Genomic DNA, 24,917 nt, shown 5'->3' on the forward strand with positions numbered 1-24,917 from the left:
GTGTATAATGGGCAGTGCTGGCTTAATAGTTAGGGAAGTTCACTTGTAATTGAATGATTGCTGGTTTAACTTCCCTGACCAGCAAGGCACCGCTAAGGTATCCTAAGCAAGGTATCGCCCCCAAGCACTGCTCCCCGGGTGCTGAATTAGCTGCCCCCCGCTATGTCATGATATCATATGTTGGTTAAATGCAGAGGACACATTTCGTTGTTGTGTGCTGTGGTGTGTCAACAATGACCACTAATCTCCTAATTCTATAATTTCTGATAATTAAATATTTGGATAATTAAATATTCCAAAGGTTCGGTCGAGCGGAGTTTGGATCCTCTGTACAATCTGCTTTGTCACATAATGATGGATCTAACGTTTCCTTTCTGGTTTTTTAAGCTAAAATGTCAGAATTCTATCTTAATTTGATCACCTTAAATAGTGAACATTTACCATGCTTAAAAATTGATGTTTTTCGATTGACATTTCTGCATCCATTCATTTTTTAGCCACCTATCCAGCACCTACTACTGGGAGGGCGGGGCTAAAATCCTACTATTACATACCAACAGACAGTATGGGCCACTTTCCTTTTACAGCAGGGTTTTGCATCTACTGCTGCCATCAACTGGTGACACATTTCTATTGCAACTGTCGGAAAGACGAAAGATGTTTATGACTTACTATGATTACGTTACATAATTTCATGTATAATTTGAAACAAAATAAATTAAATGCAAATGAAAAAGGAAAAAAGTAAATGAGTGAAATAGTGATCAAGGAAATGAAAGAACCACTACAATCCTGCTCTTATAATTTTCAGCATAATTCAATGATTAGGGCACTGAACAACCTTGCTAACATATACTAACAATACACTGGGAAATATATATTGGCAATGACATATACTAACAACACACTGGGAAATATATACTGGCAATGACATATACTAACAATACACTGGGAAATATATATTGGCAATAACATATACTAACAATACACTGGGAAATATATATTGGCAATAACATATACTAACAATATACCGGGAAATATATATTGGCAATCACATATACTGCGGAATGGTATTACCTCCCGGTGCAGCATTTAAAGAACAATTTCAAGGACAATTACAAGATCACCAAATTACACACCATGAGCTTCAGTACAGTTCAAATACAGAGTGCGTTTAACAGCTTTGGTTACATTAACCCAGGTCAGAACTGTCCATCGGCTTTGAACAGATGGTGCATTTGATTTTAAAAAAGAAATACATTAAAAGAAAAGTTTCTAAAAAAAGAGAAGTACTGTACTGAATCAATGAATAAAACAAGAAAGAGTGAAAACATCAAGGAATGCTATCAGGATGACTGGTGTGATCCTCTGGTGGAAAATCCTACAAATTGTCAGGGTTAGCTTTAGCCTACTGGCTTTCTCAATGTACTACAAATGAACATTTTTTAGGTTGCCACAAAAATCTTTGTGGGTGTTAGAGCTTTGTACTGGCACAACTGTCACTGGCAGTGATTCGTCAGCTTTATCAGCCGTCATGAATAATTTTGTTAGGAACAGATACACAACCCTGTTCTTGCTTTAGTTCCCGTCTAAAGATGATAGCAAGTACATCCAATCTCATCAGGTTCTTTCTCATTTTAATGAATCACTCTCACCCCATATTTTACAAGTGGTTATGGAAAATGGATGGACGGATTTCATTTAATTATTAATCATTCAGTTACATGATAGAATGGCAATGGTAATTTGCTACACAACATCTGTAAAGCATGGTAACAGATGCATGGGAAGTTTTGGTTTGATCAACAAAAGAGGTTTCACCCATTAAATATATCTGGTGGTTCTCAAAGATGATTTCATACTTTCATCCCAAATGATTACATCACATCATGCTTTGAACAATGAGCTGTTCTATTTTAAGTAGAATCTCATGTCATTAGAGGAATGGAATACTCTTGTACGGCAAAGCATGAGCACTTTTCTGATTACAGTATCATTGTCCTCAGCGTGTGTTCCTTCTTGTCTTCTGTCAGTCAAAGTATTCAAATTTAAATGAACATTCCATAATTTATAATATTTTCCTGTTACTAATCCTGAGCTGCTGGTACATGGTGACAGGATTTCATTACATAACTTCAACACAATTTCCAGCTGCATATCCATGCTGCCAATCTCCCATTCTACCACACCCCAAATGTGTTCTGTTAAATTCAGATCCATTGACTTGGATGGCCACTGAAGAACACTAAACCCATTGTCATGTTCATGAGGCAAGTTGCAGATGACTTGCTGGAAGTAACCATTAGAAGATGGGAAAACTGTGGACATGGTCAGCAACACTACTGAACTAGGCCGTGGCAGTCAAGCAATGATCAATTTTGGGCCCAAAATGTGCCAAGAAAACATTTCCAATTCCGTTGCACCACTACCAGCCTGGACTGTTGACACAAGGCAGATTTGTGCTGTTGACGCCAAATTCTGACTTTACCGTCTGCGTGCCTCAGCAGAAATCAAGATTCATCAGACCAGGCTACAGGTTTCTAGTTCTCAAGTGTTCAGTTTTAGTGAGCCTGTGCCCACTGTAGCCACAGCTTTCTGTTTTTGGCTGACAGGAGTAGAACCTGACATGGTCTTCTGCCACTTTAGCCCATCCAGCTCAAAGTTCAATGTTGTGCATCCTGAGATGTTTTTCTGCTCACCACAGTTATATGACTTGCCATAGCCTTTCTGTCAGCTCAAGCCTGGCCCTTCCCCTCTGACCACCCTCATCAACAAGGCGTTTCTGTCCACAGAACTGCCACTCACTGGATGTTTTTCGCACCATTCTGAGTAAACTCTAGAGACTGCTGTGCATGAAAATCCCAGGAAATCAGCAATTACACAAAAACTCAAACCAGCCTGTCTGGCACCAACAATCATGCCATGATCAAAATCACTGAGATTACATTTTTTCCCCCATTCTGGTTTTTGATGGGAACATTAACTGAACCTCCTGACCTGTAGCTGTGTGATTTTATGCATTGTGCTGCTTCCACGATTGGCTGATTAGATAATTGTATGAATAAGCAGTTATACAGGCATCCCTATTAAAGTTCTCTTTCGGCAATTACCAAACAGTCTACACATAGACCACTTGCCTGCACAATCACTTAACCAAATCTGTTTAGGACCCTGTAGCTGCCCTAGGTGCCTAGATACCTGAGTGAATACACCAACAACGAGAGTGTGGTAACAAAACAGAACTAAAGACTATTAAATCGTCCCTTTATCTACATAAAATCTACTATTGGTCCTATACACGCACTTCATAACTAAATAACTATATAAGCAAACAATATAATCACTTCCTAGGGAAAATGGGACACTGGTAACTTCTGTCCTTGAATCCAGTAAGCAATTAATCATTACCAGCCATCTATGCAACGAGAAGATGACCAAAAGTTTTCCTATGAAGACACAGAGCTTTGTATCTTCAGTGTGGATATCTACCTGACTCTTCAGTGAATAAGAATTTAGTTTTTCTATCTTTCCAGTTTGTTAACCAATAACTCTTTCTATGTTGTGTTTTTCTCTGGATAGAACAGACCAGTTTGAACTGCCTGACCACATGACAAGCAATTATATCTATTTAAGAATTGTTTTGGTGAGACGGAGAAGTGAACCATATTATGTGGATATGGGAGAAAGTCATGGAGACTTTATTTAGGTTTTGGTTATGGAGATGGGATTAAAAAGAGGGAGAAGGAAGGAGAACAAAGGACTAACATTTTTACACAAGGGGAAACTCATGAATCAGAACTTCTGAGTGTCTCCTGGGACCAGGATGAAACAAAACAACATCGTATAACAACTGAGTAAATGAATGTGCTCATCCATTGAGGGCGTCATAAAATTCACCTTCAGGATCTTCTAGTGGTGTTTTAGTCACCTCTTTTCTCATGAAACTCTGCAAACATGTTTCTTTTTCTTCATCAGTTTCTCTTCACCTTCAAACAATACAGTGTGACATTCTTTAACTTCATTACCATACAACTCCAGTAGCAAAACTATAATTAAGATTGTTACCCTTTAGTACCTCGATGTAGCCAATACTACACCAACAATTTCACTGCTTTCCTGCTACCATTTAGGTGCTCTGGGCCAAGAATGGCAATTTCTGTTCCTATGCCTGCAAACAGAACGATTGCCATCACATTTATTTATTTAGCAATGCTTTTATCCAAAGCACCAGACAAGTGAGGATTGGCGAGCAGAGTAAGGCAGCATTCCTGGAGTGATAAGGGGTTAAGGGGCTTGCTCAATGTAATTACCCCAATGGCCACAGGATTTGAACCTATAGGTGCTTTCCCACTGCGGGAACCATATTTCATTTCATTTTTTAACCTTTTTCATTAACCATGTCACTGGGTCAGCTAGGTTCCTGAACTCCAGTAAGAAGTTCCCAGACGTAGGCACAGATCCCTATACCAAGAAGTTACACACCACCCACTTGCACTTGTCCTTGCAAAGGACTATCATATTCTGCTAATCCCGGAATGAGTTCAGATATTTCTCTTCTTTCCTTATATTCAGCATAGGTAGGAGCTTGTTTATGATGTAACAGGCAGACAACACTATAAGTGGTTAAAGGCTACAGCTGATAACACTGTTTAGATATTAATGTGCACACATTGCAATAGCTGTTATCTGTCTGACTTTCTATAATATTATGTTTAGTCATTTCAGTACCTGCGGATATCATGATTACCTGTGGAGCATAGTAGGTCTAAGAATTAACTGGAAAAAGTCCCGGTTTTCAATACTACTGCAGCATATTGCTGCCACCATGACAAAATAAAATTTACCCATGTTCTCATTATAATGAAAAGAATCATGGAGGCTCAGTATATATATATATATATAAAAAAATATTTTATTTATTTAAGTTATATATATATATATATATATATATATATATATATATATATATATAATTTAAATAAATAAAATAACATTTTAATCAAATTTGTTATTACAATATTAAAGTTTGAATGACCATAATTAGATTAGACTAGATTAGATTTGACTTTACAGAACCAATGAAATGCAGTTAGCCTCTAACCAGGTGTAAATAAAATATATACAAATTCAATCAATTATAATAAATTATGGTATGATAAATTATGATTATAAGCCTGAATTATGCTTCTGTGTAAAAAAATGCCTGAGGCAGCAAAAGGTGCATAGAGGAAGGAAACGTAGAATGATTTTGCTAGGAAATATGGCAAATTGCAATAATACAAGTTCAAACTGAAGATATACATTGTGCTAGATGAGAGGTTAGTGTAAACAAATGAGCGGATAGTGCAAATAAACCCAAGTTGTATGTGTGTGTTTTTTTTTTTGGGGGGGGGGTGAACTGTTAGATACGATTGAGCTCACAGAGAGCTGCGTGGAAAAAGGAAGAAGTTGTTTCTTTTTATAACCTATAAATAAGTTTCATCCAACACCATAGTATTGGGTGAAGCTTTGTGCGGCTACTTGTCAGATATAGAAGAGTGTTCTCAAGTTCAAATAGGGTTTTGTATCTCATTATAATGAGATAATCTCATATCTCGGTATAAGTAAATAATTTTGTAGCTTCTTATGATATGAAGATATGTACCTCGTTATAACAAGATCATTTTCACATTTTAGCATCATACTCTAATGTTATCATGAGATATGTTTCTTATTATACGGAGAAACTGGGCAAATAGCGTATTGCAATGGTGGCAGCAGTACACTGCCAGACAAAACAAACACGTTACAGAATTAGGAATATAAAAGCATAACCACGATATGATACAACATCTAGCAACAATCGCTAAGACAATAAGTTCCTTTAGACCTGTGGATGATTTAAAGAGGTGCTGTTAAGAGCAAAGCCCACAGAAATGTCAATCTCAGCGAAGTTCCGGTGAAGAACGGAACAAGAAAAGCAAAAAAGAAAAAAAGAATCTTCAGTGGACTGGCCCAGTCAATCGATTTCAAAAATGAGGCAAAAATAAAAAAGAAAGAATGCAATACTGAGGAAGCCTGATGTTATGCTCACCATTCATTACACAGGGTGTGTTTGCCAGTTTTCTTTGCAAAGTTCTTCCACACCAGCAGTCAATATCTTAACTGTCTCAGCAGTGATAATGAGAGAATTTTCAGACATCATGCACAAAACATGTTTGAAAAACCCATTTTGTGCTTGCTGATTTAAAAACCATTTAAATTACCACAGGAGCCTCTTCTCTCAGGATCATTTAACTGCATGATCTGTGCCTTGTTTGGGTGACATGTTGATGCAACAGTTTGAATTGATGATCAAATTAACTTAAATTGTATGTGTGTAAGTGTGTTAAGCATATGCATGTGAAAATACCTGCCAGCACTAGTCTATTCCCAATTTTATCCCCCTCTTAAGCTCATGGATGTTCTTCACAGCTGCTAGGAAAAACAACAGAAGTCATTTCACCACATTTTCATACAATTCCATATGATTTTATGATACTATATGCTTCATTCATGATGAAATGCTAGAATTTTTTTTTGTTACTGATCATTGTTATTAATAAATTAAAGCTTCATTCCTGCAGTAAAGTTGATTTTTTTTTTTTTCATTGATTACTTGGCTGGGCGACGGCAATATTTCTAAAGGCATATTACTTTTCATTTGTTTGATGTTCTATTGGTTGGCAACTGGCATATTCTTGGGGAGGTAATTCATTCTGTGAGTGGTAGTTTTAATTTAAGCATATTTAATGAGGAGTGGGATTTGAATTCTAATATCACAGCTGCCATTGAGAAGAGGAATCAAGCAGTATTCTGGTTATTTCTAGAAAAAGAAAATGGCTTGTGATTGAAGGATTTTTTTTTCTAAAACAACCTTTTTTCCATGCTACAGTGAATGCGAAAGGTGAAAAAATTGACTGCATTATTCCAGGTCTTCTCCTATGCAATATTAAAGGTTACTTATTACATGCTGTTTCTATGCATCTTGCCCTTTATAATGCTTGCTTTCAATTCCACTGCCATGTAACAATGGATGCATTGACTCCAGTGTTGCCCATCAATGAAAGACTGGAGGTGCTTTATTTAGCAGAAAACCCAGTTTTTACAGTTTTTTGTATGCCAATTTGATTTTGTTTTATGATGTTCAATAGAAGAATGTTTTTTTTTCTGACATTCTTGAATGGAGAAGTGTGCACTCTAGCATGCTTGCAATTTCTACACTTTTAGTAGCATAACATTAGGTGGCAGTGGTACACCTTCGGTGGCTGGTGAACAATCACAAATGAGAAAGAGGAACAGAGCTTTTAGGCTGAAACATTACAGTTTATAAGAAGGAGTGTTTGCCTTTTTGCTTTTGTGTTTCATTGCCTTCTCATTGGAACTGCGTCGTTTCTACATTTCAGAATAGCAAAATATCTTGTAGAATCAATCAGTCCTTGCATCTGGTTTGGATTTTATTTCAAAATATTTTACTCTTAGGCCTAAAGTTTGAAAAGCATGTTTAACAGACAAGTTATTATACAATGGGTAGGGATTATGGCACTGCTTATATTTTTTTAAAGACGCGTATGACTGGAGGTGAAGATCAACACGCTGCAAAGCGGAGGGGTTTTAACAGCCCATAATGCCCAGCTTGTCATACATTAACCTGCTCATACCACCATTACTGCACATTTGGTTTACACGTATCAGAAGACATTATTTTTACGTTTACAAACCGGAAACATATCTATTAATAGAAGTAATACTTGGCCTTGGGTAATGGTATCAAAGCATGATGCTGTATTTCCTTTCTGTGAAACTGTATCTTCCCAGCTACCAGGGAACGTTCCCAGAACTTTACCAAAAGTTACACGAAGGTCTTCTCAAGGTTAGCAGAAAACGTTAATTCTTATAGTAACATTAATGGAATTGTGAAATGCTTTATACTTTAACAAAGGTTCTGTTAATGTCAGAATGATAAAATTATTACCAGAATATACTGTTTAACTCAAATGTTATTGTTGACAAACAGTATTTTACAATAAAATACCATTTTATAAAATTGCTGCAAGTGTGTACTACAAACACAGCATCCGACCTTGAACCCATCACCTTTGCCATGCAAAGACCCTGGAGTACCTACTGCTCTGCGATGCCTTTCTTTTACTTATGTAGACCTATTACAATCTTAGTTGTAGTAGTAGGATAAGGTTCTGGGAACATCAGGAAAACTGGAAACTGAGCTGTTTCCATATCTTAATTGTAACGTTCTGTAAACATTCCTAAAACGCTGCTAAAACTTGTTATCGGGGTTAGACAGTAAAAATAAATAAATATCGCCCAAACTTACTACCTATGGTTGCCAACTCTCATGTATCTGGCGTGACACTCATGCTTTCAGGCTTTCATGATTATGTAATGAATCACAAGGTAAATCAATATTATTTCAAAATAAGTCTACAATTAGCTACATCAAAAGCACTGGGGAAGTTTGCGAACCTTACAGACTATTTACCAGGTAATAAAACTGTTACATGCATGTAAATGTGTGTGCAGACGTGTCTCGAATTGAAAATCTATTGCCGTTTTGGTCAGGCAGCTGACCAAAGTTGGCAACCCTAACTATTATTAATGTTTTGGTTATAAATGAATGAATCGATGAATGAATGAAAGTTGCATTTATTTAAAAAGCTCTTTTTACAGAGGCAATGGGGAGTCACTTTAACCACCACCATTGTGTAGCCCCCACCTGGATAATGCGACTGCAGCCATTCTGCAAAAATATGCTCACCACACAGTAGCTAAGCTGGCGATTAATTAGATAATGGGGATGATTAGGAGGCCAGATCTGATAGGCTTACAGCGGGCAATTTAAGTCAGGACACTGGGTTACCATCCCTACTCCTATATATGACCCAAGCCACTGTTAATACACTGAAAAGTCTGGTAGTAAGAAAACAAGCCAGTTGTTACGGAGAAATAGCCTACTGCTAAGCAGAAAGGCCAGACTTTATGTACTGATGTTTGTAAGCCAAATGTGTAGTAACCGTGGTATAAGTTGGAAAATCCACACTGATGCAAATACAAATTTAAGTGTATGGTCTATTTAGACATTGTTTTATTAATTTAGCTTTATGTATCTTCTGGCGTTTAGCTGCATTATGGGTAAAACCCGACTCATTTAATGTTGGACAATTATTAAACCCGATCTTGCTTACCATCTAATTTTAAATTTCATATAATTGTAAAGTATAACCGTACTAAAAGTGCAAAACATCAGTAAATAATTTTGGTATGTATTCACGAAGGCATTACACTGTTTTACACTGTATATTGTATTCTGTGGACAGTAAGATAATAAAGGCGAATAATTACTTTGTGGTGCAATACCTCGAATCCGTACAATTATTATAATCACTAGGGACGGCCAACATAATTCGTTTGCAAGACGTGCATTTGTTTCGAGGAAGTTGTACAACTTGTAAGTGATGAGTTACCAAGCGACGTCTTCACGCAAACACATGCGGAAATAAGAAAAGAGTGCGACGCCGAGAGTTTTCTTTCCCTATAGCAACAGAATGCTGATTAATGCAAACATTCAGTTACTATGGGAGCGTTTAACAGGGAACTTAAACCCGGGTCAGCGTGCGACGCTGCGACACTTGCGCGTGGGACAACGGGAAAAGCACAATGGGGGACACGCCAGCCACTGATAAAAGATTAGAGTTCCTGGAGGAATATGTGATAAAGACCATGAAGCTAAAAGCAGACCGATGGCAGAAATGCATCGCAGCAGAAGAGCATAAGAAAGTCATACAAGACTTTTTGGACAGACCTGATCATATCACTCTTGTGCTGTCTTTGAATGCGGCGGGGCACTTGCTGCCGTCATCTGAATTCCCTGCGACGTCTAGGAACAAATCTGTATACTTTGTGAAGCGGTGCAAAGATGTCCTTAATCCCGATTCTATTAAAAGTAATTTATCATATGGTGATTTATCTCATTCCCCTTTGGACCAGTTTTCCGCACTTGTAGAAGAGGTAAGACTAAATCACCTTGTAGTATGCATTGTAAAACCCTGCGTGACTAACAGTTAAATGGATGAGTGTGCAAAATTTCTGTGATGAGAATTTCAGTGATTTGAGTGTGGAGTGTCATCCAATAGTACCAAGGTGTATAAATGTTAATTTTCAACAAAAGGAACCAGGTTTCTTTTGTCCAACATACATTCATTCTGCGAGAATAGCTGTTAATAAATGAGTGGCTGGTTTCTTTGTCCACATAGCGCTGCTCAACATTAATTATTATAGCCCTTTATGAGGATATGTAGTAATAAATGAGCAGCTTTAATAATGTATTACCAGTAAACTCCATATACTGACATCAGTTCACATCATTCTAAGTATTGCGGTACATTATTAACAAACTGCTTTATTTATTGAAAATGTGTTAAGGATCCACTTTATTTGTCATGCTACTTAGGTAGTGGTGCCAGTCCTGTCCAATAACAGGAACCATTTTGAGTGGCCTCATGTTGTGACTCAGGATGTGAAAAGGCATGTTCACACTCTCAAGACCAATGTGTTTGTGGTGGCGGGACAAGTCAGGGGCAAGACACTTCTCTCGCTACCTGCAGGTTCAGGAAGAGTGGAACAAGCGGCCCTGGAGTGGGAAGAGAGGTAAAAAGCATGTTATTATACTGAGCTTCTGAGGTGCAATTTTCTGCCATTCACATCTCTACCCTCTACACCTGTGAGGTTATTGAGCAGAGCACCATGAGGTTGCATGGTCGCTCAGTGGTCAGCCTCCACGATGAGTGGTCTGGATCCCACCTCTGGGGTGTACGTGGGATTTGCCTGTTCTCTCTGTGTTTGTGTGGGCTTCCTTCCACAGTCCGAAGATGCCTTGGTATGTTTAAATTGCCTATAGTACATGATTGTGTATGTGAATGTGCCCTTTGATGGACTGACATCCTGTGTGCCAGGACTTGTCCCCTAAGCTGCCTGGGATAGGTTCCAAGCCCACCTTTGACCCTGACCTGAAGAAACAGATAGAAGATGGATAGAGTAGGGCACCACACTCTGAAATCTCAGTGCTTTTTTTATGGTTAATTGCACAGTGGGGACCTTGTGGACAAAAGTATCATCCATTCGATTGAGTCTGTGGTGATTGAATGGATTCATCAAATTCGTGGTGTCCTGAAGAAGGTCTCCTCAGAGTCACTCCTCGAAGGCGAGGATCCAACCCCTCACGTGGAGCTGCTCTTCTGGAGGAATCGGTCAGTGTAATAAAAATCCTCAGTATATGGAATATTTCATCTAATGGCTCTTTTTTTTGTTTTTGCGGCCCTCGAAATCCATTGGTATGTCACTATACTAATAAGTAAGGATTTATTCTCTCAAAAATTGTGAATATTCTTACTTTAAGCCCCCAAGTTACTATTAAAGTAATATGAGTAATATATTACCAATTGTAATGTAACAAATCACAGCGTGAACAAATTTCCATTTAATGACACTCAGGTCGAACGGGCCTGTAATGCCCCTGTGTGTAATCTCTTTTTTATTATTAAAAAAAAGCATATGGTTAGAATGTGGGAACGATATGTGTCCCAGTGCTCTCATCATCAGAACTGTCTGTCACTTTAATTAGATTACTTTGCTGCAAAGATTAGCATAACGTCGTACCCTCAGTTCAAAAGGTTAGCACTCTTTTTACTGTAACTTGGGGGCTTCTATGGTATTCTGGTCATATTAGAAAAAACAACAAAACAACTTGTGTTTTTATCAATAGTGGTTGCTGACTAGTTTCATTGATTTGCTCTTGTATTTTTTTTTTAGATTTGCTGACCTAGAATGCATTTACGGCCAACTGAAGTCAACAAAAGTTAGCAAAATGGCAGAATTGCTTGAGAGGATGGAGAGCAGCTACTTCCCTGCTTTTCAAAATATGCTTCAAGATGTTGTATCAGGTGAGTTGCTCTCAGTGCAAGGTTTTCAGGCTAGGCTGTCAATCTAGGTTATGAACGTTAAGATTATTACTGAAATAGATCAGATGATTTTTCTTCTTAAGGTTGATGACGGCTGGATGCCTTCAGTGGTTTAAACTACAACCCCGTTGTTCTTTGAACCTAAGAATTGAACTTACTGCTCTGCTATCTATATATAATAATTTAGCTTTTAATAAGTATTTAATGAAAATTCTTAGTGCCACTTTTTTTTTTATCAAAACGGCATCACTTGGAGATAAGCACTAAAAGTCTAATCTAGTTTCTTTGTGTTTAAAGCTTTGGAGGAAGCCAGGGACATCAACATTTACCTGAAACCGCTTCAGCAGATCTTCGAGGATATGGAGAGCAGAGAGTTCAGTGAGATGAAGTGTCAGATTCCACCTCTGATGCACACGGTCTGCTTACTGTGGGCGCATTCCAAATACTACAACGTCCCCGTCAGAATCATCGTTCTGCTGCAGGAGATCTGCAATCTCCTCATACAGCAGGTAAAGCATACGCACATCATACAGTTTGTCAGACCCTTGGCTGTCTAACGATAGGTAAAGTCTTTTGTATTTTCAAGTTGTACTTTCATACCTGTGCTGAAGAGCTGCATGATTAATATCACAGCCATGGTCTTAACCTTTCTGATTGGTCATTCTTTATAATTAAGAGGTAAGAAGGGTTTCGGTTTGGCAATTTGAGCAGATCATGCCCTTAATTCATAGTTATTAATTCAAGAGCTTCCCCGTTCACAGTATTTTTATTTACTTAATTTATTGATTCGTGCATGTTTTTCCACCCACAAAGAATGTGTTCGTATTTTTTAACATTAAAAGAAAGCTTATTTCGGTGCCTGACACTGAGAGCTTGTTTTCATCAGCCAATGTACTGTTTTGCTTTTAGGTGGGCTGTAAGTCAAATATCACTGTTAGAACATAAGAACATAAGAAATTTGCAAAGGAGATGAGGCCATTCGGCCCGTCAACCTCGTTTGGGGAGAACTTACCTAATAGCTTGTTAAAATCTTATCTAGCTCTGATTTGAAGGAATCCAGGGTTTTAGCTTGTGTTACACTAGCAAGATATGAGGATATGGAAACCAGAGAGTTCAATGAGATGAAGTGTCATTATTTACTGTTATTATTTACTGTAACTGAAAGTTTTTAGATTTGCATTTTACATTATTTTTAAGTTGAATGCATTTTTTTGGAATAATCAGTGTAAATAAAATTTGATAGGCTCAGGCCTATTTGAATCCCGAGGATTTGCTAAAAGGAGAGACAGATGAAAGCCTGACCAAGGTGCGGGAAACCCTGGATGTCCTATATCACTTCCGGCAAAGCTATGATGACAGAAGAGCCAGTCTAAGACAATACCAGGAGAACAGTCAGCACCAGAGGTCATGGGACTTCTCCCCCACTGTGGTCTTCACTAAAATGGATTGGTTCATTGGGAGGTTGCAGACTATCGAGGCAAGCCTAATAATCTGTAATGGGTATGATAATGGGTGTTTATGGATGTTTAATTGGTCAGCACAGATAATTATGCAATTTATCTCTGCATCGTTTCTTTCCTAAATGAATTTTATACTTATTAACGGAGTTTTCAAGTGTGATATTTTTTACAATTTTTAACATTTACTTTTTAAAATGAATTCTGCTGAAATTATTTTGTTTTATTTAAAACAAAAGTTTTGCGTGCCATTTTAGTAAGATTGCTGTCATGTAATGTATGCAGCATAACTATCCCTCTGATTGTTCCATTTTACATTATAGGGTTTTCTGCTGATGGTCCTGGACCTGACAAAGCTGGAGAAGATTGAGTTTGGAGGGACGCGTGGAAAGATGCTGAGTCAGCAGGTCCTTCAGATGTATGAGGAGTTCTTGGAGAAGTACAAAGCCTTCACGGAGAAGCCCTATGATTCTCTCAGTGCTGCTAACTTGGTATTTGCAATGATTCATTCTTCTGTTTTGTACCTTGTACCTTTGTTTGCAATAAGAAAAACAAGAAATTGCATTTGAAATCCCACTGCTGTATTAACTCAGCAAGTGTCTCTTTTGTGGGCCTTGTAGGATTTTGAAGCAGATGTTCACGAATTTAGGAACAAAGTGGAAGACATGGATCGGCGACTGAGTTCAGTCTTTTGCCAGGCTTTTGATGACGCTTCAAGCTTGGAGCATGCCTTCAAGGTAAGCATAATGTTACCGTAGCAACAGATTGATCTCACATACACAGACATACACGCAGGGTCTAGGTGCTGTTTTTTGATAGGGAACTGTAAAAGGATTGCTGTGAAAGCACAGTGTTAATCCTTTAATCTTTCTTATATATTACGCTGAAACCTAATACTCGTAACAGAGGCATGTTGAGGTCTGTACAGGTGTTTTATACCTGATTTCGAATGTAACAGATCTTCAATCCAACAGAAATAATGCACAGCTCGCTAGGGCTGGTCAGATGCATGACTGTACATTTTCCCCATAGGTCATAGATATGTTTGGCAGCCTTCTTGTACGACCCTTGATTAGCACTGGTGTTCAAGATAGATACCCTCAACTAGTCAGGATGTTCGACTTAGAACTGGACAACTGTAAAGTGCTGTACAACAAGCATATACAAAGGGAAGAAGAGCTTGGTGAGAACATTTTAATATTATATATTATAACTTATTTATACTGGAATTCTTACAAACTGGTAATAAATTCTTAAGCTTTACGTTGTGTTTGTACATTTTTATTATTTGCATGTACAACTTGTCCTACTCAGGTTACACCCCGGTTCATAAGAATATGCCCCCTGTCACTGGGGGACTGAGATGGGCGCAGCAATTGCAGGAACGCATTCAGATATCTTATAGAAAGTTGAGGCAAATCGCACACCCGTAAGTTTGACCTCTGTATATCTCTTAACTTTTTCCAAAAACTTTGATTTGAATACATATACAATTCTGGACAAAAGATCAAGAGACCACTCTATATTTTATTAAAAATCTGCATTTTTAAATCTTGGTTTAATCGTGGTTCAGCTGGCAGAAGGCTGCGCTGAGCAGCAGGTTGATTTCAGGTGCAAAATTTCTAAGGCGGCAGTACAAAAGAATAAGGTGAAGCAGGAGACTCTGGGAATGACCAGAAACTAGCCAGGCAAAGGGGTGGAAACGACCTTCTAATACCAGAGATGACCATCAAGTGGCCTTCGAAAGAAATGGGAAACATTAAGTGCATGTGTGAAGTGCACTGCTAGGACAGCTCATATCAGGTTTCTAGAAGCAGGAATGAAGTGCCAAAGCGAGGAAGAAGCCCTTCATCAATGAGAAACAGAGAAGAACCAGGCTGCAGTTTGGAAAAAAAGTATTTATCATTTACAGACACACACCATAAACTGGGAAATTAGTGTAATAAAAAATTTGCAGTGGTCTCTTTATTGTTTCCTGAGCTATATCTTATTTTTTGTGTTGCAACATTGACAGTGAGCTTATGTTTAAATTTACTAAAATGTTCCTAGCAAGTTATACAGTAAATGTGTCACAATTGCTCTCTTCAAGCAGGTGCATTGAGTCTGCTGAAGGGAAGAGAACAGTCCAGAAATACGAAGAAATGATGAGGTTACTTAATAGGTCAGTATTTTTACAGATTTTCTTTCTGTATAGCATTATGTTATTCATGTATGGCTGAGGACAAAGAGAGATACTGTGGGAAACATTGTACTTGTTATTTTGCAAGTTTCTCATGTTTTCTCAAAAGGAATATTTGAATGTTTTACATCCATACTTAGTAGATACTTTTGTTCAAAGGAAATTATATTGCTTCCCATGTTAGGCAGAGGTAGCCCACTGTTAATATGATGGGTTTTAAGATTGGTTTAAAGTAAACAAACAAGCAGTGGAAGAAGTTTTAAGTCACAATGAAAAGAACAAACGAAATAAGGAGTATAGTTGTTAAAGGGGCAGTTCACCCCAAAACTGAAAAAGTTATGTTGTAGAAGGGCTTTATTGCTATGTATCCATCTAGGTTGTACTTCTGGGAGTCTAGTTTTGGAGATATCAGCTGTAGTAATGTTGGTCTTCTCTGGAATATAATGGGACTGAATGGCATTCCTTCTTTATTTGAAAAATTAAATAGCAATGTCTCTTACCAGAAATCATGACCTGGTTACTCAAAATAATCCACAGACTTTGTAGTGAGCAGTTTAATGCAGGAACTATTTACTTCTACTCCACACATTATTTCACTTCTATTTACTCCACACATTATTTGTATCACTGCACAGAGGATATCACTTTGGCGCTCATCATCGCATCGTCTGCGCTGTGATACGATTGATGTGTGGAACATTATATTTGAGAAAAGGCCGACATTTCTATGGCCGATAATTCCAGAGCAAGGCAGCAGAACAATCTAGATAAATAACACTTTGTAGTTTTGGGGTGAACTGCCCCTTTAAAGCAAGTACCATTATCAGTTAATAGTGCAGTGAGACTGGTAGAAGTTTTGATGGGGGACTGCCTGTCCAGTCTGCTCACCCACATAAAGCAAGTGGATTTCATGTTACTCCTCATTGACTCGTTTTCTGACAGGACTGGCACAGAACGGCTGTTGATGTTCATGAGAATCAAACTGAGCCAAAAACATATTTGTCATCACTGACAGAGCTCCACTCATAATAACAAATCAGTACTAATACTTATAATTATGCATGTACAACAAAAAACGATTATATAACCAAGAGAGGCTGACCCACTGGTCTGTTGCTGGTTTACTGGTCTATGTTGTCTATTACTGGTCTATGTTGTCGGCTGAATTCAGCCCTTTGGGAAGGCGTGCTTAGGCACCCCTGCCTTAGGTCGATGTCTGTGGTCTTTCTGTTTCATTAAGTGATACGCTGCCTTCTTCAGCTGTTGCTCTTAGTCAGTCAAACTGCCTGAAAGATACGTTTTAAATTAAGGATCTTTTCATAGGGTTATGTTCAAGAAATACACAATGATAAAGGTTGGAAATGCACGGCACGCTTAAATGCGCAGACCGTGAAGAGTCCGGTATTTTCCTTTCACTGACATCGCTCGGCGTCCGTCCTCTGAGGGATGACCCTCAAAAACTAACAAGCTTAAAATCTTCGTAGACAAAGCACCCTTCTTTCCGCCGTCTACTTCTGGAGCGTTTGTACATCTGTGTGAGGGAGTGTGCGCCTGCAAGTGAGTGGTTCTGCCTCGCGAGGGGATTTCCAGACAAGATTTTCATTTTCTCTACTGACTGGATAAATAAATAAACAAATGAAAAATAACAAGCGGGCTCACCAGCAAATTTTTTTGTGTTGTGAATATGAGAACCCTTGTTAGAAGGAAGCATTCGCTATCGAGTTATAACACTCTAGCTGGGCCAATTAGACGCATCTGCAGTCATTACCTCTCAACAAAGAGGTGTTTGATGTATTGCTATTATAGTGTCATTTGATTGCTACTGCCCTTGTTCTGATGCTATGGAGAAATAAAGCTAAATCCAGATGGGTTAGGGAATCCAATATAGTCCTCTTTATATGAGTCCTTGTAATTAGGTTATTTACAGATTAATGTGGCAGTACAGGGACTTGTCATATAGCTTTGCTGCTGTGCTCAATAAGACGCAGACTGTACATTTCTCTTTCAGTATCTTTTAGTGACTTTAGCAGGCTTGCTTGGAATGGTCTAGTATGTTATGTTTGATACTTGTCGCTCTAGTAAATCATAGCAGCAAGCGCAGAATTATCTCTTTTTTTCCTCTTGTCCTTATTCTTTCGTAGTAGGATAAACATTATTGCAACAGACCAGATGGCTAAAGCGCTTAAATATTTGTTTGTACAATAATTACTTTTGGCAGCAATTTATAAGCATCAAGGCTTATGTCATGATGTTGTAATATTTATTAATTATTCTCCTAGTGCTTTGCTTGAAGTTTGTATATTTTGCACCAGTCAGTATTGTGGTCAGGCTTGTCTAATAAAGAGTTTGTGATATAATGTAGGTAAAATATGCTTATAGATGTTTCTTTCTAATGTTGCCCCAGTTACTCTTGTAAGTTGTATGACGTTTGGGCCGAAGCAGTGGGTGAGAAGTCTCAGTACAACCTTACTCAGCCTATAATTTGTAGAGATCCCAAAACAAGGCTCATCACTGTCAACTTCAACCCCCAGGTATGAGAAACCACACTGAACTTCAACTGTCATTTAATTTTTTAGTGGATCGTTTGTAATTATAATTTGTCAACAGCTGATGAAGTTACGTTATTTTCGTTAATAAGTGGCATGGCCATTTTAATTTAGCAACCCATATATAATTTATGTTACACTGTAAAATATGAAAATTGCACTGGTGTAGGTTCCTCTTTCCCGGTCCAGTTTGCAGAATTCCCTGCGCAAACACTCCTGCTAAACCTGGTAATTAGCTGCTTAAAATGTGTCTGAGCAGGGAAAATTGCAGACTGCGCCGGATTCTGGCCCCCCAGGACTCAGATTGGGGAACTCTTAATTAAAAATTGTATTTTTTTGTGTCCCACAGTTAGTATCTGTATTGAGGGAGGTAAAATACTTGGAATCGAGACAGGCTGAGGCCATTCCAGAAGCAGCAGCAGCGATCTACTCCAGCAAAGAAATTCTGCAGCAGTACGTTGCCAATCTGGAGCTCACTGCTAGCTGGTACAACAAGGTGATTCAGACAGTACTGGAGGTGGAGTACCCACTCGTACAGGGACAAATAAAAGAGATTGATGCCCGCTTAATAGAGGCCGAGAAGTCCATCAACTGGAGAAGTGAAGGTAGGCTGAGTTACTGTTCCTCTGCTAATGTTTCCCACCATATGAAATGATGATTGTCAAAATGAATGAATGCAATAACACCGACGTGATGCAAAATCTCGTGTTCATCAAGGGAGTTCAAAGAGCTTCTTTCTCTCCGAACTGTAAGCTGATGTAAGAGCATTCGTTTTACGAAGAGCATGCATTGCTCTATGATAACTGTGAACAGAGACCCCCACCCGAGAACTTTTAAGGTTGCTAGTCTTGGAAATATCAGAATACCGAGATCACATTCAAAGTTTCTTCTTAAGATCAATATAACAATACATGCAAAAGAGAAACATTTGTGCTCTTTGTTCTGGTAAAACCGAAAATGTAAATGGTGGAATTACTGAACAGAACAGATGGTTAGGAACACACTTAAACATCCATCCTGTCGATGTAATTCCCTTACAAGGGTCTAACTCTTGTTTTACTGTAGTAATTTTTGGAGTAAAAGAAAATACATTTATCAAAATTAGCTCGAAACTGACAAGCAGTTTGAGCAAGGAGGCGAAAATAAAAAAAACTTTCCATTCATTCACCCTATTTATTTTACTAGAGCTTTAAATAGTTATTTTTCATATTCTCATATTTTTCATATAATTAATGCTGTGTAACTTGTATAGTTCATGTTTGTTTTAATCCACTCTTATTATACACTTATGTCTTAAATGGAAATCCTGGTCATTTTCCACTTATTAAATTATTCCTGTAAATACTTTGACAGCCTGTATGCAAAAAATTTGCTTAATGGTAAAGGAAAAACCTTACAGCAATTCATTCATTTATATTCCTTTCATCCCAAGCTAATTACCTGTGATTACAAAGGCACTTCATTATGTTGACGTGAACAGGAATCTGGAAATACATTCAGGAAGTTCAGGAAGCCGTCCATGACCTTGAGAAATGCCTACAGAAGGTGAAAGACAATGTTGAGGAGATCCGGAATGTTATGAAGACCTGGGTGTCTCCCATCTTTGAGAGAAAGGAGGGAAGGAAAGACACCCTCATCAACCTTGATGACATATCGGACCGGCTTGAAAAACGTTACATCCAATTTCGAGACTCAGGGGAGAGGATCAATTCCTTGTTAAAGGTACTGGTAGTGTTGGTACTTCAATAAGAGATACTTGTGTAGCAAGGAAACTTGTGCTTTTTTCTTAAACAAGGATTGCACACATCCAAGTAGTGTTTAATTTTTTTTAACTTTGTTGCATTTTCCATTGCAGGAAAATCTGTCCCTTTTTAAAGCTGATCCTGCTTCTGAGACATGGAGGGCTTATGTTGATTATATAGATGAAATGGTTATTGATGGCTTCTATAACAGCATCGAGTGCTCTCTGAAGTTCCTTCTAGATAATACAGGTAAGAATGTTCAAACCTTTTGTCTTTTTGATTTTGATGATGTAATTAGAAAAAACCAATCATTTTTACCCCCTATTCAGATTCCAGGGCTGGTTTGGCACCTCTATTTGAAGTCCAGCTAGACCTACGTGTTCCAGACATGGTCTTCTTTCCCTCCCTGGAGTTTGGTGCCAGTAATGGCTTTTTTGACTTGGTTGAAGGCGTCACTAATGATATCTACAGGATATCTTCACTGATCCCACGACTGGCTGAGCACAGCGATGTTCCCCATTACCAGGTAGTAGGCAATTGCAAAGAAAAAATAATCACAATTACTGGCAACATTTTTGTAAGAAATCTGTTTGCATCTCTTCACTGTCTCTGAGTGATAATTTTCCAGGCCATATGACAATTTAAACAGAACTTTCATTGTCAATGGCCTTATCCACAGAAGTGCTATATATCTATGTATATTAATTATGTGTTAATACTTATTTAAGTAATTTTGCACTTAAAATTGATTGGTTAGGCTTAGTACCGATAAGTAGTTGGGCTACGATTTAAAAATATTTTGTAGAAATGTTTTTTACATTTTTGACTTCACAGGCGGATATGGAGGATATGGCTGATCTGGCTGATATGAGGCAGCTTCTAATGGACAATGTGCGGCAAGCGATGTCTAAGTGCTGCGAATACTGCAGCGCCTTTGACCAGTACGCTTACCTGTACGTGGACGACAGAAAGGAGTTCATGCGACAGTTTCTGCTATATGGCCATGTGCTCACTAGCGAGGAGATAGAAGCTCACGCAGAAGACGGAGTTCCTGAGAGCCCACCCACGCTGAAACAGTACAAGGAGCAAGTGGATTCTTACGAGAAGATCTATGAGGAAGTCCAGCATCTAGAGCCCATTGTGGTGTTTGATAGCTGGATGAGAGTTGATGCCCGCCCCTTTAAAAGTGCTTTGCTGAACATTATCAAGAAGTGGAGTTTAATGTTTAAGCAGCACCTCATTGACCATGTCACCAACAGGTAAGGAACCAGGAGAGCTTCAAGTGTTTAGATAATATTAGATTACATTTATTGTGTTTGTCTGTCTTCCTAGTAACCCTGCATTATATAATAATACAAAATAGATGGATGAATGGCTGGTAACTTCTCTATGAAATGAAATCCTAGGCCATAGTGTTCAGGGAAAGTACTATAGCTGAACTTCCCTTGGTGTGTGACTGTTGGTGTGATAGTGTCCTAAAATGGCGTGACATACTGGGGTGTGTCCTACTGATTTCGTGCTCCAATAGATTTTGGAGTCCAGAATCAACTAGTAGTTACCGAAAATGGATAGTTTGATCACTGTTGCACTTCACTTGTAGCCTTTCTGACTTGGAGAAGTTCATCAAAGTTGCTGAAAAACAGCTGAGCGGAAAAGTGGAGGAAGGGGACTATAGTGGTTTGGTGGAAGTGATGGGGCATTTGATGGCAGTGAGAGAGAGGCAGAACAGCACAGATCAGATGTTTGAGCCTCTACAACACACCATAGAGCTTCTGAAGACGTATGAGCAAGAACTGCCAGAGGAGGTGTACAAACAATTAGAGGTATCATCTTTTTAAGAATCTCAAAATTTAATGTGTAATGTATGCATTCATTTATACATGAATTATTTATTAAGCAACAGGAGTTGTTACGATTCAAGTAGCTGATATGACAAAACATTAGTAAAAAATACATTCCCATTATATTATATTACATTCACGTTATATTGTATTGCATTATATTAGTATATGCTATAGTAGCAAATTAGCATTGTTTGTAGTAGGTAAATGTCAATATGAATGACATGGTATTATTTACAAAATAAATTACAAAAGTCAAAAGTGGAAGCATTAACAAGCCGAATGTAAATGTCTGACATTTTTCGGCAGAATTGAATAAAAGCAATTAGTCAGTGACAGTATATTGTGTTGCGTGTTTGTTTTGTCACTTACCAGTTACTTACCGTGTAATTATTGCCACGTCAGAAGTGTGAAACGCTGAATGCCCCATGAATGCGGTGGTCCACTCCTCTCCAGGAGCTGCCAGAAAAGTGGAACAATGCGAAGAAGCAGACTGTCACCATGAAGCAGCATGTTGCACCACTACAGGCTAATGAGGCGGCCAAACTGCGCAGGAAATGCGCGTCCTTTGATGTGGAGCAGCACAGTTTCCGAGAGAGCTTCCACAAAGAAGGGCCTTTTAGGTAAAATGCGGGAGACATCACTTCCCTAACGAGACTGACATTTCAGACTTTAGTCACTGGGTAAAGGGTCTGTTTTTGTGTTCGCCAGTAAGTTGCAGTCCTATCAGTGTTTGATGGAAAAAAAATAAAAACATTTTGTATAGATAGATCATTAAGAACATGTAATTTCCTTGAAAATAATATTACAAACAGTCTTCTGCAAGGGTACACCAGAATGTAGTAATTTATCATACTTGACAAGCAGATGGACCCCCGTAATGATACGCTACTTGCTGTTACATTTTGTGCAAATTATGTTCAAATGATGTACGAATGAATACTGGTGTTACTTTTGGAGGTGTACATTTGTCACTGCTTGAATCAGGGACTATAAGTCCGTGCTGGGTATTCCCAGCCACCTTAAGTCATGCTCTCACTTGTAAACTGCGCTTCCATTTGTTTTCTCTCATAGGTTTGACAGTGAAAACCCATATCATATGCTAGACTTAGCTCACCAGCAAATTCAGGAGAAAGAATTCACCATGGCCTCAATTATTGAATCTGCCGTCCTCTTTGAGGTGAATGTCCCAGATTACCGGCAATTGAAACAGTGCCGCAAAGAGGTGCTATTGCTGAAGGAACTCTGGGATATGATTACCGTTGTGAATTCTAGTATGAGCGACTGGAAGACCACAAAGTGGCGCGAAATAAACGTGGAAGACATGGAACTGGAGTGCAAGCGTTTCTCTAAGGACATTCGGGCACTGGACAAGGAAGTTCGAGCGTGGGATGCCTTTTCAGGACTGGACAACGCAGTGAAGAATATCCTAACTTCACTGAGGGCAGTGGCGGAACTGCAGAACCCTGCAATCCGGGAACGACACTGGCACCAGCTGATGCAGGCCACGGGGGTGCGCTTCACTATGGACCAGGACACCACACTAGCCGATCTGCTACAGCTCAACCTGCACCAATTTGAAGACGAGGTTCGAGGCATCGTGGACAAGGCAGTGAAGGAGATGGGCATGGAGAAGGTGCTAACAGAGCTGAATACCACTTGGAGAGGCATGAAGTTCCAGTATGAGCCGCACCACCGAACCAATGTGCCCTTAATCAAATCTGATGAAGAACTGATTGAGATTCTTGAGGATAACCAGGTGCAGCTACAAAATCTCATGTCTTCTAAGTACATCGCCTTCTTTCTGGAGGAAGTTTCTGCCTGGCAGAAGAAGCTGTCCACTGCGGACTCTGTTATCACAATCTGGTTCGAAGTGCAGAGAACCTGGTCTCATCTGGAGAGTATTTTCATTGGCTCAGAAGATATACGTGCTCAGCTCCCAGAGGTTGGTACAGGAAACGGAGATGTTGAATCCCTCAGCATAAGAGCGATATCCATTGTTTCTGTGCCGGAAATTTATGTAAACTTCTTACGTTTCAAAATCTACTTAATTACAGTATACCTACTACTTTTCATATGTTTTCCAGCCATGTACCACCCGTATATTTCACTGTTTTACTTCACTTGCTTAATTTGAATCTTTCAATGAAATTGCTTGTACAGCAGTTTTTATTAATGAAGTAAGATTTTATATGTCAGCATGGCGGTGACATGGTTAATTGCGTTGTATTCCCCCATGAAATTCTCCCAAGGATTCCAAACGCTTTGAAGGTATAGATGTGGATTTCAAAGAACTCGCCTATGATGCAAACAACACTCCTAATGTGGTGGAAGCCAGCAACAAACCTGGCCTTTACACTAAACTGGAGGATCTTCAAAGCAGGTAGGTGGTATAATTTATTTCCATTGTGGTTTTAATTATTTTTCGGTGGAATATGTTTTTTCAGTCTGTATATTTCTCAAGTACATTTTAGAAGCAATTTGTCATATCATTTCTGTATATAGAATCGTCTCTGTGAATTATTTTTGTGCCGCTATCTGAGAGAAAGAAATAGCAATAAACAAATGGCGAAAACTTATCTTAAAAGATAAAGTAAATAGGAGAGTTTCAAATACCCCAGTGCAATGTAACAGTGTAGTAATGCATTTGCCTTCAGACTGTCTTTGTGTGAGAAGGCCCTGGCAGAGTACTTGGACACGAAAAGGCTGGCCTTCCCCAGATTCTATTTTATATCCTCAGCTGATCTCTTGGATATTCTCTCCAATGGCACCAGTCCTTATCAGGTATGAAATGTTAAAACTGTCACTGTTTTGAATGAGGGCGACAATCATGAGGTCATTGTATATTCGGCAAGATTGAATATATCTACTCCAGTAAGCATAGCACGACCTTGACATACATACATATTTATTTACGGTGCACGGCGCTGTCATCATGTAACATATTATTGTGCTGCCACGTGTCTTCAGAAATGTATGTGCATATGGATGTGATTTCCAGGTTCAGCGGCATCTCTCCAAGTTGTTCGATAACACTGCAAAGATGAAGTTTCAGCTGGACCAGGATGGCAATCCCAGTAAGACTGGCCTGGGAATGTACAGTAAAGAGGAAGAATATGTTGCCTTCAATAAACCATGTGACTGCACTGGCCAGGTACG

General features: G+C 38.7%; 1 protein-coding gene across 1 annotated transcript in view; it reads left to right on the forward strand.

Annotated features, from left to right (window-relative positions):
* Positions 1-9,622: 9,622 nt before the first annotated feature.
* The window catches only part of dnah9 (dynein, axonemal, heavy chain 9), a 119,544-nt gene continuing 104,249 nt past the window's right edge, over positions 9,623-24,917 (forward strand). Inside the window, exons 1-23 of the mRNA XM_049013154.1 lie at positions 9,623-10,044; positions 10,487-10,683; positions 11,124-11,282; positions 11,845-11,975; positions 12,291-12,502; positions 13,237-13,470; positions 13,774-13,941; positions 14,071-14,187; positions 14,483-14,633; positions 14,765-14,879; positions 15,543-15,611; positions 18,034-18,160; positions 18,525-18,780; positions 19,656-19,897; positions 20,031-20,166; positions 20,247-20,443; positions 20,752-21,176; positions 21,518-21,740; positions 22,215-22,381; positions 22,833-23,703; positions 24,011-24,141; positions 24,416-24,542; positions 24,760-24,912. Of these exons, the coding sequence (XP_048869111.1) occupies positions 9,694-10,044; positions 10,487-10,683; positions 11,124-11,282; positions 11,845-11,975; positions 12,291-12,502; positions 13,237-13,470; positions 13,774-13,941; positions 14,071-14,187; positions 14,483-14,633; positions 14,765-14,879; positions 15,543-15,611; positions 18,034-18,160; positions 18,525-18,780; positions 19,656-19,897; positions 20,031-20,166; positions 20,247-20,443; positions 20,752-21,176; positions 21,518-21,740; positions 22,215-22,381; positions 22,833-23,703; positions 24,011-24,141; positions 24,416-24,542; positions 24,760-24,912 (4,959 nt within the window). The 5' untranslated portion in view covers positions 9,623-9,693. The remainder of the gene's footprint in view (positions 10,045-10,486; positions 10,684-11,123; positions 11,283-11,844; positions 11,976-12,290; positions 12,503-13,236; positions 13,471-13,773; positions 13,942-14,070; positions 14,188-14,482; positions 14,634-14,764; positions 14,880-15,542; positions 15,612-18,033; positions 18,161-18,524; positions 18,781-19,655; positions 19,898-20,030; positions 20,167-20,246; positions 20,444-20,751; positions 21,177-21,517; positions 21,741-22,214; positions 22,382-22,832; positions 23,704-24,010; positions 24,142-24,415; positions 24,543-24,759; positions 24,913-24,917) is intronic.

The sequence above is a fragment of the Brienomyrus brachyistius genome, chromosome 5 (assembly GCF_023856365.1).
Source record: "Brienomyrus brachyistius isolate T26 chromosome 5, BBRACH_0.4, whole genome shotgun sequence".
NCBI classification, from domain to species: domain Eukaryota; kingdom Metazoa; phylum Chordata; class Actinopteri; order Osteoglossiformes; family Mormyridae; genus Brienomyrus; species Brienomyrus brachyistius.